This window comes from Leptodactylus fuscus, chromosome 4 (genome assembly GCF_031893055.1).
Source record: "Leptodactylus fuscus isolate aLepFus1 chromosome 4, aLepFus1.hap2, whole genome shotgun sequence".
NCBI lineage: Eukaryota > Metazoa > Chordata > Amphibia > Anura > Leptodactylidae > Leptodactylus > Leptodactylus fuscus.
The window spans coordinates 35,675,983-35,689,972 of NC_134268.1; the positions used below are offsets into that span (position 1 = coordinate 35,675,983).

Sequence of the window (13,990 nt, forward strand, 5' to 3'; positions counted from 1 at the left end):
ATCTCTGGGAACTCCTTCAAGACTGTTGGAAGACCATTTCAGGTGACTACCTCTTGAAGCTCATAAAGAGAATGCCCAGAGTGTGCAAAGCCGCAAAGCAGTAATCAAAGCAAAAGGTGGCTACTTTGAAGAACCAAGAATATAAGACAGATTATCGGTTGTTTCACACTTTATGGTTATGAAAATACAGAAAACCCTTTGAATGAGAAGGTGTGTCCAAACTTTTGGTCTGTACTGTATATACAAGCTGTCTCACCCTAGCTGGAAAGCCTATGAAGGGTATTCTGACATATTAGGCTAGGTTCATATCTGAAAATGGTTCTCCGGCATTTGAGTCCACCGCAGGACTCTATTAACGTTGGGCCAGACCACTACAATAACAATTAGAAAGTTCACAGAGGGACAAATGACACTATCTGCCCAAAAAAATAAACACATAAAATTTCACTTTTATTGATATCCTTTAAAACCAATCCAAAAAGTAAAACAAAATGATTGTGTTCCAACTGTTCAGTCCATACAAAAGTGAAGAAATAACTAGGGAGGGGCAATTGTATATACACCTATATATGCCCTATAGGATATTGAAACCCTCACTCCCTAATAAACCACAGTGGCTTTTTTCCAAACAGCAACTTGTGAACAGGACCCAAAGCATGAACCACAGGACTCTATTAACGTTGGGCCAGACCACTACAATAACAATTACCTACCTGTGGATACCATAAACTATAATGGTGTCCACCGGGTTTCCATTGTTTTTATGCTGAAACTGTCAGAGAGAAAAGTCCTTCGTGCAGGACCTTTCTCTCCACCGATTTTCGGTAATTTCTGTGGCAGAGTCAGAGACTCCGGCGCGGGTGTGAACTTAGCCTTACATTTATCTATTTACTCCTCTAGGAGATAAATGTATAAAAACTGGAGGCAAAGGTCAAAATAACACCGGCCCCCAGCTCTGGACCTCCTGATTCAATACTGCATATACTATATTGGTGCATCTGCTCAGGGATCACCTGCCATTGTCCGCGCTACAGACCACAGCCAATATCTAACACAGTTCTCCACCTGTAGGCCGAAATCCTTATAGAGAGAGCGCGGCCTATTCTATTTGACAAGATGACCAGGCTCATACACCTACAGTATATAGCAGTGCCAGTGAGATTACAAATCTCCTATACTACATTCTCATGTCACTTTTATTAACTGTTGAATGATCTCTCTAATTGGGTTGCATTCACATTGCATAGTTGACTGCACGTAAAACTGTATGGAATTATTTTAGATGCCGTTTAGCCGCCTGCACCAAACTGAACCTTCACTGTGTGTAACTGAATGCATCCTAATGTGCAAAGCCCCACTGTGACCTCCTAACATTATGTATGCCTGCATTACTACAAATTCTGGACTCCGCTTTCGCTAAAAATACCCCTGATGGAAAACATGTAGTGTGATCTCTGCTGAGGGTCTCCTTTTTTGAAGTGAGGGACAGTCATGCATTTGCACTACTACCCTATTCATGTGCGGGACTATGGAAGAGAGACAAGCAATATACTCTGCTACATGAATGGATAATGCTGATGTGTGACTGTAACGCCATTTAAACAAGGCACACAGGACCCCTATTATCATGACAGGTGAGCCCCACAGCAACACACACTTATCTCCTATGCTGTGGCTATTTCTGGTTCACTTTTGCCCCCTCACTTCTGAAACCGAAAGTTTCCCAAAATTTACAAAGCACCAGTAAGGCTAAGTTCACATGTTGGATAATAAAGAGAAATTCCTCTTCCCTTTCCACCGCTGTATTCAGCCACGGGATTGCCGCAACGCAATCATGATTAATGGCATCAGTATTCCGTTGCGACTTTCCTTCGCTGATCAGGTCTAATCGGCAGGGACTCCGAGCCCCGGAATCCAAGGCAGGATGCTGAATTTTTTTCTGCGCCCTGCTGCGATCTCGGAACAGAAGGACAACTGTTAAGCACTGTGAACACCGAGTGTTGCCCCTCTGTAAAGAAGCGTATTTTAGCCACTAAGGGCTAGTTCACACGGGGCAAGTTGGCAGCGGATTTTGACACGGAATACACCTCAAAATCCGCTGCTCTCATTGACTTCAATGGGAGTTGCTTGCTTGTTTTTTCCGCTAGCTAGTAGAGGAAAAAAGAAACAAGCTGCCCTATCGTGCCACGGATTCCGAGGCTGAATCAGCCGTGGCGTGAGGCTCCGGCCCATTCATTTGGGTCTAATCCATCATGGAATGCCATGATGGAATATGTAGACGCAGAACTTCGTGTGAACTAGCCCTAAGCCTGTGCTCACTGTTTGTCAGATGGTAACAAACACCCTTATTGCCTATTATTTTATTATTCATACTATAGACAATTATACCTTGTCCACTGTCCATCACTGAGGACCTGACGGTTGGGCACCCCAGTGACTACAAGAATGTGGTTTTGCATGTTCCCGAGTACTCTATGTGCATGCAGCAGTGTTGCACTTTTGTCACCACCACTCCATTCACTGCCATGTTACTACCAGAATGGCGATTTCTGAGAGTCCTATAGAAGTGAATGCAGTGTGGCCTATGAATGCGCGCCAATGCTCCATTCACGTGGCGTACTTATGGAAAGTTGAAGGTCTCATCCCTCTAACCATTCCAGCAGTAAGACTTCCAGCAATCAGAAATGTATACCCTATCCTGTGTATGGACAATAAGTATATACTGTGGGAGCCCCATCCATATAATTACAACAATACTACATTCTACTATAGGACGCAGTATATCTCTTGCACGGTTTGGCTCCCTTTATTTTTAACTCAGTGTCATAAGGCCATAGGTGGTCGTGAAGAATGAGCAGCATCTATAGTGAGGAATGTACTGTGAGACATAACTTACATAGGATAGTGGCATGATGACGGCTGCAATGCTTTATGTGCTGACAGTGTACTCATTTGTCACAAACACTTACCTCAGTAGTGGTCCCAATATCAGCAGATGGGCTGCATGTGCTGGTATCCTGCGGCGCGGTGCCAACGCTGCTCCTGATCGGGGAGCTGGGAGCAGCCGAGGAGTCAAAGTACACCGATGGCTGACACAGAACTCCTCTCTTCTGGATCCTCTCCCACACTTTGCTCATGGTGTCGGTCAGCTGGTATAACAATTGCACCTAAAATGGGAGAAATAGAAACAAGAAATCTTCTATCAAATCTGTGATGTTAAAACCAAAACTGACAGTGGCCTGAGACCATGAAGATGATGGTGGAGCAGCTGAGAAGACACTAAGCCATGGTCAGCGCTGCAGAAATCCTGCAGGAAGGAAAGGTTAGAAAAGGAATATATTGGAAATCTTTATTTATTAAAACCAGATAATAAAATCTAACACTGTTTTTTTCTAATTTGTTTTAATTTCCTGATTGTAGAATTTTGTTTTTATTCTATTTTTTTACATGGTTACAGGGGCGGCCATCTTGCCTGGGCTTCTCCTCTGCTCTGTTAACAGCATTTAGTGATGTGCTTTACGACATAGTCATGGCTACTAGGCCGCAATAGTCTGGCACTGACTTTAGATCTATGAGTGTTTTACAGACATACTCTATGCAGGGAAAGAGATTAGATAACCTCTGACATTATCTATTGTAATTGTTGCAATAATGAGTCACCATGGATGTTATCTGTATAGGTGTTCTCTTCTATTGTGATACTGTCTGTCTTGTTTGTAATATAAATGAGGTTACTGCTGCAAAGAAAATCCCTACAAAATTGGCAAGTGTCAGTCTATTATTAGGCTTAGTGACCAGAGTGAGAACTCCTTTTTTAAAATATAAATAGTGACATTAAGAATTAAAAATAAAATCATCAAAAATTCTTGTTTCACGTACAAACTTGGTTTAAGGTCTTGTTCACACGGGGCATGGGACCGCGTATTTTGGTCCTGATTCTGAAGCAGGAAGCCATGTCAGAATAGGACCAAAATGCGCCTGCCACGACTGTCGCGGCTTCTCCCTCCGGAGTAGGCTCAAATGAATGGGCCTAGTCCGGAGGGTGCTGTCGTGAGGCGGACGCCGGGGCTGACTCAGATGCGGAATCTGCCTAAAGAAAGGGCAGCTTTGTTTTTTTTTTCCGTGAGCTGGAACATACCGCTCACAGAAAAAAGGAAGCTAGCGGTCTACACAGACCTCTATTGTGAGGGGGTGCATTCTGAGGTGGATTTGGCGTCAGAATCTGTCCCCTCTTGCCCTGTGTGAACGAGCGCTAAAAATTAGACCATTTTTGGTGATAAATTTCCTATAAGCCCTGCCCTGACACCGCCTCCCAGGTTTCCTGGAGCAGGGACCCGCCTTGTTATATTCGAGGTGAGAATGGAAACAGAGGACAGCACTGGTAGCCATTCTGTTTCCAACATTCATTAGGCAAAAAATGAGACCTCTTTATAGTACGTCAAAGATCTCTGAAATGTAATGTGAATGAGACCTTACATCTATGAAGACAAATATTGATCATGGATTGACTTTCAACACAGAATTTCTAGAAAATCGACTATAGGAACATTCACAAATGAACACTGAGGCAGAAACCAGAACTCCAATACTGGGAACATTATCCAAGATGCACACGGACACACAGAAATATTCCATAAGGGAGAGAACAATTTTATAGAAAATGTGTATCCCATCATAGTCAATAAAACGCCGCTACCTAAAATAACAGGGTATTAACTAATGCTCACTGTCTGCAGGTTACATCATTAAACATGATCAGATCGGAAAATGTTTTAGTAAGTCAGAAAGTTCTCGATCCTCGGGGAATTACCAATCATTTTAGCGGGTATCATTACGAGCAGCCATTTACAGTTGGATCACAATAAAAGTTGATGATGTGTAAATCTGACCTTAGGGCACTTTCACATGTGCCATTTTGATTAAGTTTTTTATTTCGTAGTTCTGGAAGCCAATATTAGGAATGTATTGTAATGAATGGGAAAGTACAGTCTATAGGGAAGAGTCTACTTCTCATTGTTCGACTCCACTCCTAACTTAAGGCTTTTTACCCCACTCTACAGTTCTGGACAGACCCTGCTCAGGGTATGAGCAAGGTGCATTACAGTTTACCCCTATCAGGATACGTCCAGGGAGATTGTAGAGATGGCAGTCACTTTAGATGGCTCCACTTCCAAAGCTGTGATATTGGTCTTGTTTTAAAGCCATGAATCTTGCCTGTAGCCCAACAAGATTCTGAGATATCATTGTTTAAAGTGAAGCTGCATATACTCACAGCTTGCACTTCAACCAGGGTGCAGGAGTACACATGCAAATGACAGTGTGCAGGGAGGTGAGAAGGATTTTTTTTTTTATTATTATTATTATTATTCTCCTGTCCCTGTTACTTCAGGGGAGGGTATACAATGGACTTTTGTTCATGATACCACCCCCATTATCAATTAGAAAACATACTAGCCATGTAACCACTTATATGCTGCAGCACCCAAGTCACAGTTCACAGGATAAAACCAAAAAACAAAAGATTAGTGTGGTACAGAAAAAGAAACTGTGAACAATGCCTTCAAAGGGGTTGTCTGGGATTTAAAGGGGTTGTGTAGGATGGCTTTGTTAATATCTAGTTGGGGAAGGTGGAAAAAATAAAAACACACCCTCCTGTCCTTTGTGCGCCGGTGCGATCCTCCAACGTCTTGTTTTGGCGTAACGGGACTTCCACCTGAAGAAAACACCGGGGTAGCAGGATAGGACTACACTGGGAGATACTGGAGCACCATGAACAAGTGAGTACGTTTTTTTTTTTTTTTTTTACCTTCTCCAGCCTCATATAACAAGGGGTTATCCCAAGGGTTGCAGGTATCTGATCAGTGGGGGTTTGATACCTTGGACCCCCACATTTCAACTCTTTGAAGAATGGCCACCCAAATGCTGCAGCCTCTTCAATGAAAACAAAGCACAGTGCCTTACATTGCAAATTGCAGCGCAGCCCCATTCACTTGAATGGAACTGAGCTGCAGCTGTATCATGTGACCTATGAACAAAACATCACCAACAAGGGGAAGAGGCAGAGTGCTCATGAGTGCAATAGCCTTTTCAAAATGCTGATGGGTGCTGGACCTTGGTGTCTGACTCCCACAAATCACATACTGATGACCCATCCTAAACATAGGCCATCAAGATTTTAATACTAGAAAACCCCTTTAATCAAAACTACTATAACTATACTAAAAGGTCAAAAATACCTAAATACTTGCTTTATAAAAACATGCAAAATATGTGAAGGAAAAACAACCATCCAAAACCCGTAATGACGTGAACTTTCAGGCGATTTCCAATCATTCAATGGTTGCAGAATACAGGAGTGCAGGCAATGAGCTCGGGATGTGTCCTCAGCCGATGGCATGAAGGCATGTGTATGTGTATAGCTCAGTACCACAGCCCACTGGGAACTGTCATTGCAATATTCACAGAAGAAAATGTTTAACTTACACATTGTTTGACTAAGTTGGAAGATATTTACACAAGCGCTCATAAATAAGCATTAATCACGGGATGTATATGACAACACGTTTACCATGCGGTATATAAAACATGGCGCACACAAGGAGTAAGGACAAGCCCTGGATCCGACCACAGCTGGATGCCATATATTCCCAACTGAGTCAATGGGAATTTTTTCCCCCCCATATATTTATATATTTCTAAGACGTCTCAGCCTGGGGATACTTGCGGCTTTGATGCCGGCTTCTTATATGGGCAGAACAGATGCAGGAAACGCTTGGGTCAATCTGCATTTAATGTTTAACAGGACTTGATTTCTCTATATGATGAAAGCTTTCAACGCTATACAATTTGGAAAAATTTACATAAAAGCTCCTTGAACTTCTGTGCTTTGTCCTTATTTGCCTAAGTGCAGCTCTGAGCGATTTAATCCGGCTATTTGTAGGAACACTTGACCTACGGTTGGGAACGTAAAGATGAAATAGACCTGAGTAATGATGAGCCCTAAACTGGTAAAACAGTCTCTCTGTAGAATTTTTTTAAAAAAATGTTTTTGCCGATATTCTGTTTCTAGTTTTGAATGATTTTTTTATTATGTGCATAACACTAAATTGTAAAGATTTTTTTTGCCTGATAGCGTCAGTAAACTTTCGGACAACATTTTATATTTCTGGCAGTATTTACGTCATTAATACATTTTGTAATATACTTTATTAACAAATTTTGTCTCCTTTCTGTGAAATCCTGCATCTCTTTATTCATTCCCTTGTTTCTGTATTGAGAGCTGTTCCTGCCTCTCACTAAATGTTACTGTGTGTAAGATGTAGAGAAAATGAGACCAGGGGAAGGTGACTTCTAATAGTTATATCTCATACATTCTAAAATGTAAAAACTTGCTTATGGTGTCGCATGAAAGAGGAGATTCTCTTCTTTCATATGACACTAAAGTTACAGTGGTATCTATATAACTATATTATATCCAGAGATATCACTGGTTGCAAACAGTCAGTAGTCGGACATTTATAACATATATATGTTATACAGCAGCATTTACATATCCTAATCTTGACTGTGTTTTGAACCAGTGATATCTCTGGATATAACAGGTACAGCACACAAAAAGAAGAGAATCTCCTCTTTCATATGACACAACATGAAAGTTTCTCCGTTTTAGAACATCAGAGATATAACTGTTTGAAGTGAGCCTTCCTCACCCTTAACTTCTCTCCATTTTACACAGCCCCGTACTCCATACACAGTAACATTCAGTGAGAGGCAGGAACAGCTCTCAATACAGAACAAGAGAGGAATAAAGAGATGCAGGATTTCAACGAAAGGAGACAAAATTTGTTAATAAAGTATATCATAATATGTATTAATTATCATCTGCCCGCGACTTCGTCTGAGGGTTGGTGTTGGCGCTGAGCCTCTTATATTTAACCAATTGCTGTTGTGGATGATCCACCTGCTCCCACGTCTCAGCTCTGCTACATCGCAGCATATGCGCAGCATACTCAGTTGTATGTACATCTCTGCATATGGAGAGCGTACTGAGCTGTGATACAGCGCTTCCTAAGCTCTGCTACATCTGGCCATTTGGATTATAGGGGTGTTCTTATGTCAGTGTGTGAGCAGCTTCTGTGTTACAAAGGGCTGAATGGATGTTCCTGAAATGTGCCAAAGTTCGATCAGCCTGCTCCCGCGTCTCGGCTCTGCTACATCGCTGCATATGCGTAGGATAGCCAGCTGTATGTACATGTTTGCATATGGAGAGCCTCCAGAGGTGTGTTACAGCGCTGCGTAAGCTCTGCTACATTGGGCAATTGTGATTACATGAGCAGCTTCTATGTTACAAAGGGCTGAACGGATGTTGCTGAAATGTGCCAAAGTTCTCCCCCCTCCCCCATCAGAGGCAGAACAACACATTCCCCCTCGTACTCAGTGAAACTCTACACCCGATATACTCCTCTTGCTCTTCATAGGGGCAGATTTTACTTTTCATGCCTTGTCTGCCAAAAAACTAGCATACAAGGCATGATAAATCTACCGCATAATGCTTTGCCAAGTGAATGAGACCACTTGTACAAATATTTGTGACTTTTCATGTCTGGCATACAAGGCACGATATATCTGCGCCATAATGCGGTCCATTACATAGCACCATATGGCCACATAAAAAGTGTAAGTGGCTCTGCCATATCAATGAGATATATGAATGACACTTTGGGACCAACACCAATTGTATAATGATAAAAAAGAATTAACCCAATAATGTGCATTGTCGTATTTGGCAGAATGTTTCTAAAACGAGTAAGAAATAGACACTTCTGCAAATATGTATATATATTTTATGACTTATTATAAGGTGATAATGTTGTACTGCAGCAATGATGAACTCTTACAATATTTTCTTATGGCAGCAGCTCCTTCGGCACTGCTACATACATCCCTGGAAATAGCTGAGCAATAATTCCCAGATTAGTGTGAGGTCTCTTGTTCTTAGTTCTTCTGACACTTCCTGGTGGCATCTTAATTGTTTCTTGGAGTAGTTACACAAGCTCTGCTCTGAGAATACCCGGATGGCAGGTCAATCTAGTGAGCGGCAAAACCTAAACATCTCACAACTATGACAAGTACTGTGAAAATGTAAGAAGATCTAAGAAGTCATCAGAGAACTTTACAGAGAACATGAAGTCTGGGTATTTGTATAGATCTATATGGATATGGTTTGACAGCTAGAACAAGTATACAACTTCAACGTCCTAATTAGGGTTGAGCCATCGTGTTCGGAAAAGATCGGATTCCGATCGGCGATCGAGAAAAATTCACACGATCGGAATTCCGAACACGATCTTTTCCGGCGGGATCGAGGTCGGAGATTAAGTTCCCACAATGCTTGGCTACTGGCCAATCATTGTGGGAACAGCTAACATGACGCCTGAAACTCAGGCACCATGTTAGCTGTGGGCAGAAAGCTCATTGGTTGCCAGCAGCATCATCACACCCCTCTATATAAGAGCAGTGATGATGCAGACACCACCATTTTACTGCACATACTAGCTAGGCAGAGGATCTCAGTGGTAGCTAGGGTCAGTGTAGGCAGGTGGTTAGCTGTGCTAGTGAGGGTGTTATACTCTATATACCTTTCACAAAAGGCATCCGTTTCTTCCTGACAACTAGTGGCTGCCTATCCAATAGGCCGTCCTGTCCTCAGAGAGATATATATATACCTTAGCCAACTAGGTATACGTCCACTCCTGACAACCAGTGGCTGTTATAATCCAATAGGCAGTCCTGTTCTCAGACAGATATATATATACCTTAGCCAACTAGGTATACGTCCATTCCTGACAACCAGCGGCTGTCTATAATCCAATAGGCAGTCCTGTCCTCAGAGATATACGCAAAACTGCACACGCCCATAGACTTGTATGGGACAGTCCGTGCCGTAAAAACACGGCCATTACGGACATGCGGTATTCTGTCCAGACTACGGTTACGGCACGCCACACCACGGACAAAATCTACGGTGGTGTAAGAGGCCACATAGAAGACACTTGGTCTGCAAATGGTCCGCAATTTAAAACCTGTAATTGTGGACCATTTGCAGTCTAAAACTACGCTCGTGTAAGACCAGCCTTATAGGGATATCGATATGTACCATCAAAAACTATTGGACGACTTAATGGACACATTTCCTACACAAAGCAGTTAGTCAAGATCATCTCCAACTCCTGCACACCTTTCACAACACCATGGTGGTCCCAGAGACAGAAGCACAGCCCGTTGCAAGGGAAGTGTGGGCATAATGGCTAGTGCTTGGCTGTCTTTGTTGAGGCCTATTACACCAACATTAAATGTAGAGGTATCAGACCGGAGACAGCATTTTTTGTTGCAGGTGCAAGACTATATGAAAACGCACATAGACAACTTACCACAAGAGTCTTTCCTGCTGGACTACTGGGTGTCAAAGATGGAAATGTAGCCTGAACTTGCCCAGTATGCCCTGGGGTTACATTCCTGTCCAGCAGCTAGCGTCTTTTCTGAATGACTGTTCAGCACTGCAGGTGGTGGTGTGACGGAGCTTCGGACAAGACTCTCTGCTGACAATGTCGATCGCCTGAGTTTTATAAAGATGAACGAGGCCTGGATTGAGAAGGGCTAGGAACACCATTGGCATTATAAAGAAATCGATGTTGTTAAAAAACCTATCATCGATTTTCTGTAGCTCCTCCTGCACATATTTATTTATTTTAAGTTACAATTTTTCAGAGGTTCATGTGCTTCAATTTTTGGACTCCACGCTGTGTAGTGATTAGAAATTTATTTTCTAACCATAAAGTTTTTATGGTCATTTAAGTCTCTTGCTGTTTCTATGCATTCTAAGAACTTGTATGTGTTTTTGGGTACCTTTTTTTTTTTGCTTTTAAAAAACGATCTTAGAAGAAAAAAAATCCCATAGACTTGCATTGGGATCGGAATTGGGATAGAGATCGGGTTCGAATGAAAAATGATCGGAAATTGGATTTCAAAATCGATATTGAAAAGTCAAGATCGGTTCAACTCTGGTCCTAAACCATAAAGTGCAGCGCAGTTGTGGTGACGCTTTAACCAGTTGTAGATAAGCAGTGGTCATGCTGGTAATAGACATGTACAGGAGCTGCTTCTCTGATATGGAGATGGAATTCTTGTGGACTGAAAACAGTTAAAAGGGAGTCTGTCAGCAGAACCCAGTATATCAACCCAACCCACAGATAGATAGGTTAGGGTCACCTGAACCAAATGGTGCTTTCCCCTTGTGCATTGGTTCTTCTATTGTTGAGATATTGCAGTTTTTGTCAATGGTATAATAAGGATGTTATCATTCTTCAAAGAGCTAAAGCAGCATCGCCCTTATTGCTCCAGAGAGCTCATTTGCATATTGACAAAAACAGCAACATCCCAGCAACAGAGGCCCCGATCACACTGCTTGGATCAGGTGACCCTAACCTCTCTATCTGCAGGGCTGGGTTAATATACTGGGTTCTGCTGACAGACTCCCTTTAAGCGAATACATTGAGGTGGAGTTTAGGAGCACACGTATAATAACAATGTATTATTTTGTTTCAGATTAAGTGGTGTGCTCCCTCTAGTGGTAACTGTAGGTATTCAGAAATGTGCAATTTAAGGGGATTGTCCCACAATTAAAACATAAGTAATCTTTCGGACAACTTTTGATTTTCTGATAGTATTTGTGACATTAATACATTTTGTGATATAGTTTATTATCAAATTTTAGCTCCTTTGACTCCAGGGAAAGGAAGACGCTAAGATAGTGCCAATAGTCTGATGGGGAAGGAGGTTATTGATGCGCAGAGTCTGCTCACAGTAGTACAGACTACTTGCAGCACCAAGGGGGGCGCAGGGAGTCAAAACCAAAGCAATGAGAAAGATAACTTATATTTTAAGGATGCTTCAAATTAATTTAAATCTGCTATTAAAAGTGCTGCCACCTTAGTGACTGACATCACATCCATGAGTCATGTGATCCTTCTGCATGTGGATGCAATATCGGGTACAGCCACTAAGCTATGTATGGCGCTGTGCCTGGTATACAGTGAAGAGGCCATGGCCCCTTCAATGAGTCATTCAGTGGGGGCAACGGGTATTAGACACCCATTTAAGGCATAAAGATCTGAAATGTATGCAGGATAATGTATTACCATATATATATATATATATATATATATATATATATATATATATATATATCTATCATACCTCCCAACCGTCCCGATTTCCGCGGGACAGTCACGATTTGGGTGACATGTCCCGCGGTCCCGGTTGGAGGGAGGTATGTTCCGATTTCAACTCAGATCTGCGTCCAGAGGACGCAGATCTGAGTTGAACACATATGCGGCTGAAGCAAGGAGCTGACACAGGTCAGCTCCTCGCTTCGCCGCTGCCCGCCTCTCTCACTGACACATGCGGCTGAAGCTGCTCGCGTGCTCGCTTCGCCGCTGCGTCTCTCTCTCGCTGACACATGCGGCTGAAGCGAGGAGCTGACCTGTGTCAGCTCCTCTCTTCGCTGCTGCCGCCGGCTCCTGGCTTGTAGACGCGATGTACAAGCCAGGAGCCGGCGGCAGCGGCGAAGCGAGGAGCTGACACAGGTCAGCTCCTCGCTTCAGCCGCATGTGTCAGCGAGAGAGAGACGCAGCGGCGAAGCAAGAACGCGAGAAGCTTCAGCCGCATGTGTCAGGGAGAGAGGTGGGCAGCGGCGAAGCGAGGAGCTGACCTGTGTCAGCTCCTTCCTTCAGCCGCATGTGTCAGTGAGAGAGGCGGGCAGAGAGCGGCGAGGGAGCGGAGGAGAAGGTAAGTTTAATGTGGAGGTGGAACGTGAATCTGGGGGCAGATGAAGGAGAGGACGGCATGACACTGGGGGCAGAGATGGAGAGGACGGCATGACACTGGGGGCAGATGAAGGAGAGGACGGCATGACACTGGGGGCAGAGATGGAGAGGACGGCATGACACTGGGGGCAGAGATGGCGAGGACATGAATCTGGGGGCAGAGATGTGGGATATGAATCTGGGGGCAGAGATGTGGGGACATGAATCTGGGGGCAGAGATGTGGGGACATGAATCTGGGGGCAGATATGGAGGGACATGAATCTGGGGGCAGAGATGTGGGACATGAATCTGGGGGCAGAGACGTAGGGACATGAATCTGGGGCAGAGATGGAGAGGACATGAATCTGGGGGCAGAGATGGAGGGACATGAATCTGAGGGCAGAGATGGGGGACATGAAACTGTGGGCAGAGATGGGGGACATGAATCTGGGGGCAGAGATGGAGGGACATGAATCTGAGGGCAGAGATGTGAGACACGAATCTGAGGGCAGAGATGTGGGGACATGAATCTGGGGGCAGAGATGGAGGGACATGAATCTGGGGGCAGAGATGGAAGAGGGACATGAAACTGGGGGCAGATGAAGCTGGGGGAGAGATAGAGGGGGGACATATAATTTACGGGTGACTGTAGAAGGATTATACTGTGTGCGGGCACATGAAAAATTAACGAGTGGGCGGAGGTCAACACAAAAGTGGGCGGGGCCAAATTTGCGCCCCGCACATTTTATTCCTCTTTCGGTTCTTCAAAAGTTGGGAGGTATATATATATATATATATATATATATATATATATATATATATATATATATATATAACTCATTGTAAGTTACTTTTTTCCTAAAAGAAAAAAAAAAGCCTGCGTATCATGTTTGCAAACATTTTATTACCTTGAATGTTGAATTGCTGTAAGTCACAAGGGGCACATTTTAGGGAACATCTTTCCTATAAATGAGACACACAATACACTCCATAGAGCTGCACAGGTCACCCAGCTGCACTGGAGTTGACTGCAGACCAAGATATATTGTAAGACACTCAATACCTCTGTGTGCTGACCAGTTCTGAGTTCCCTGAGCTCATTTTCACAGCCCCGTCTTGCCAGAAT

General features: G+C 43.4%; 1 protein-coding gene across 1 annotated transcript in view; it reads right to left on the minus strand.

The window, feature by feature from the left end:
• The window catches only part of VPS13B (vacuolar protein sorting 13 homolog B), a 705,368-nt gene that overhangs the window by 306,112 nt on the left and 385,266 nt on the right, over positions 1-13,990 (minus strand). Inside the window, exon 25 of the mRNA XM_075270303.1 lies at positions 2,970-3,167. Within this exon, the coding sequence (XP_075126404.1) occupies positions 2,970-3,167 (198 nt within the window). The remainder of the gene's footprint in view (positions 1-2,969; positions 3,168-13,990) is intronic.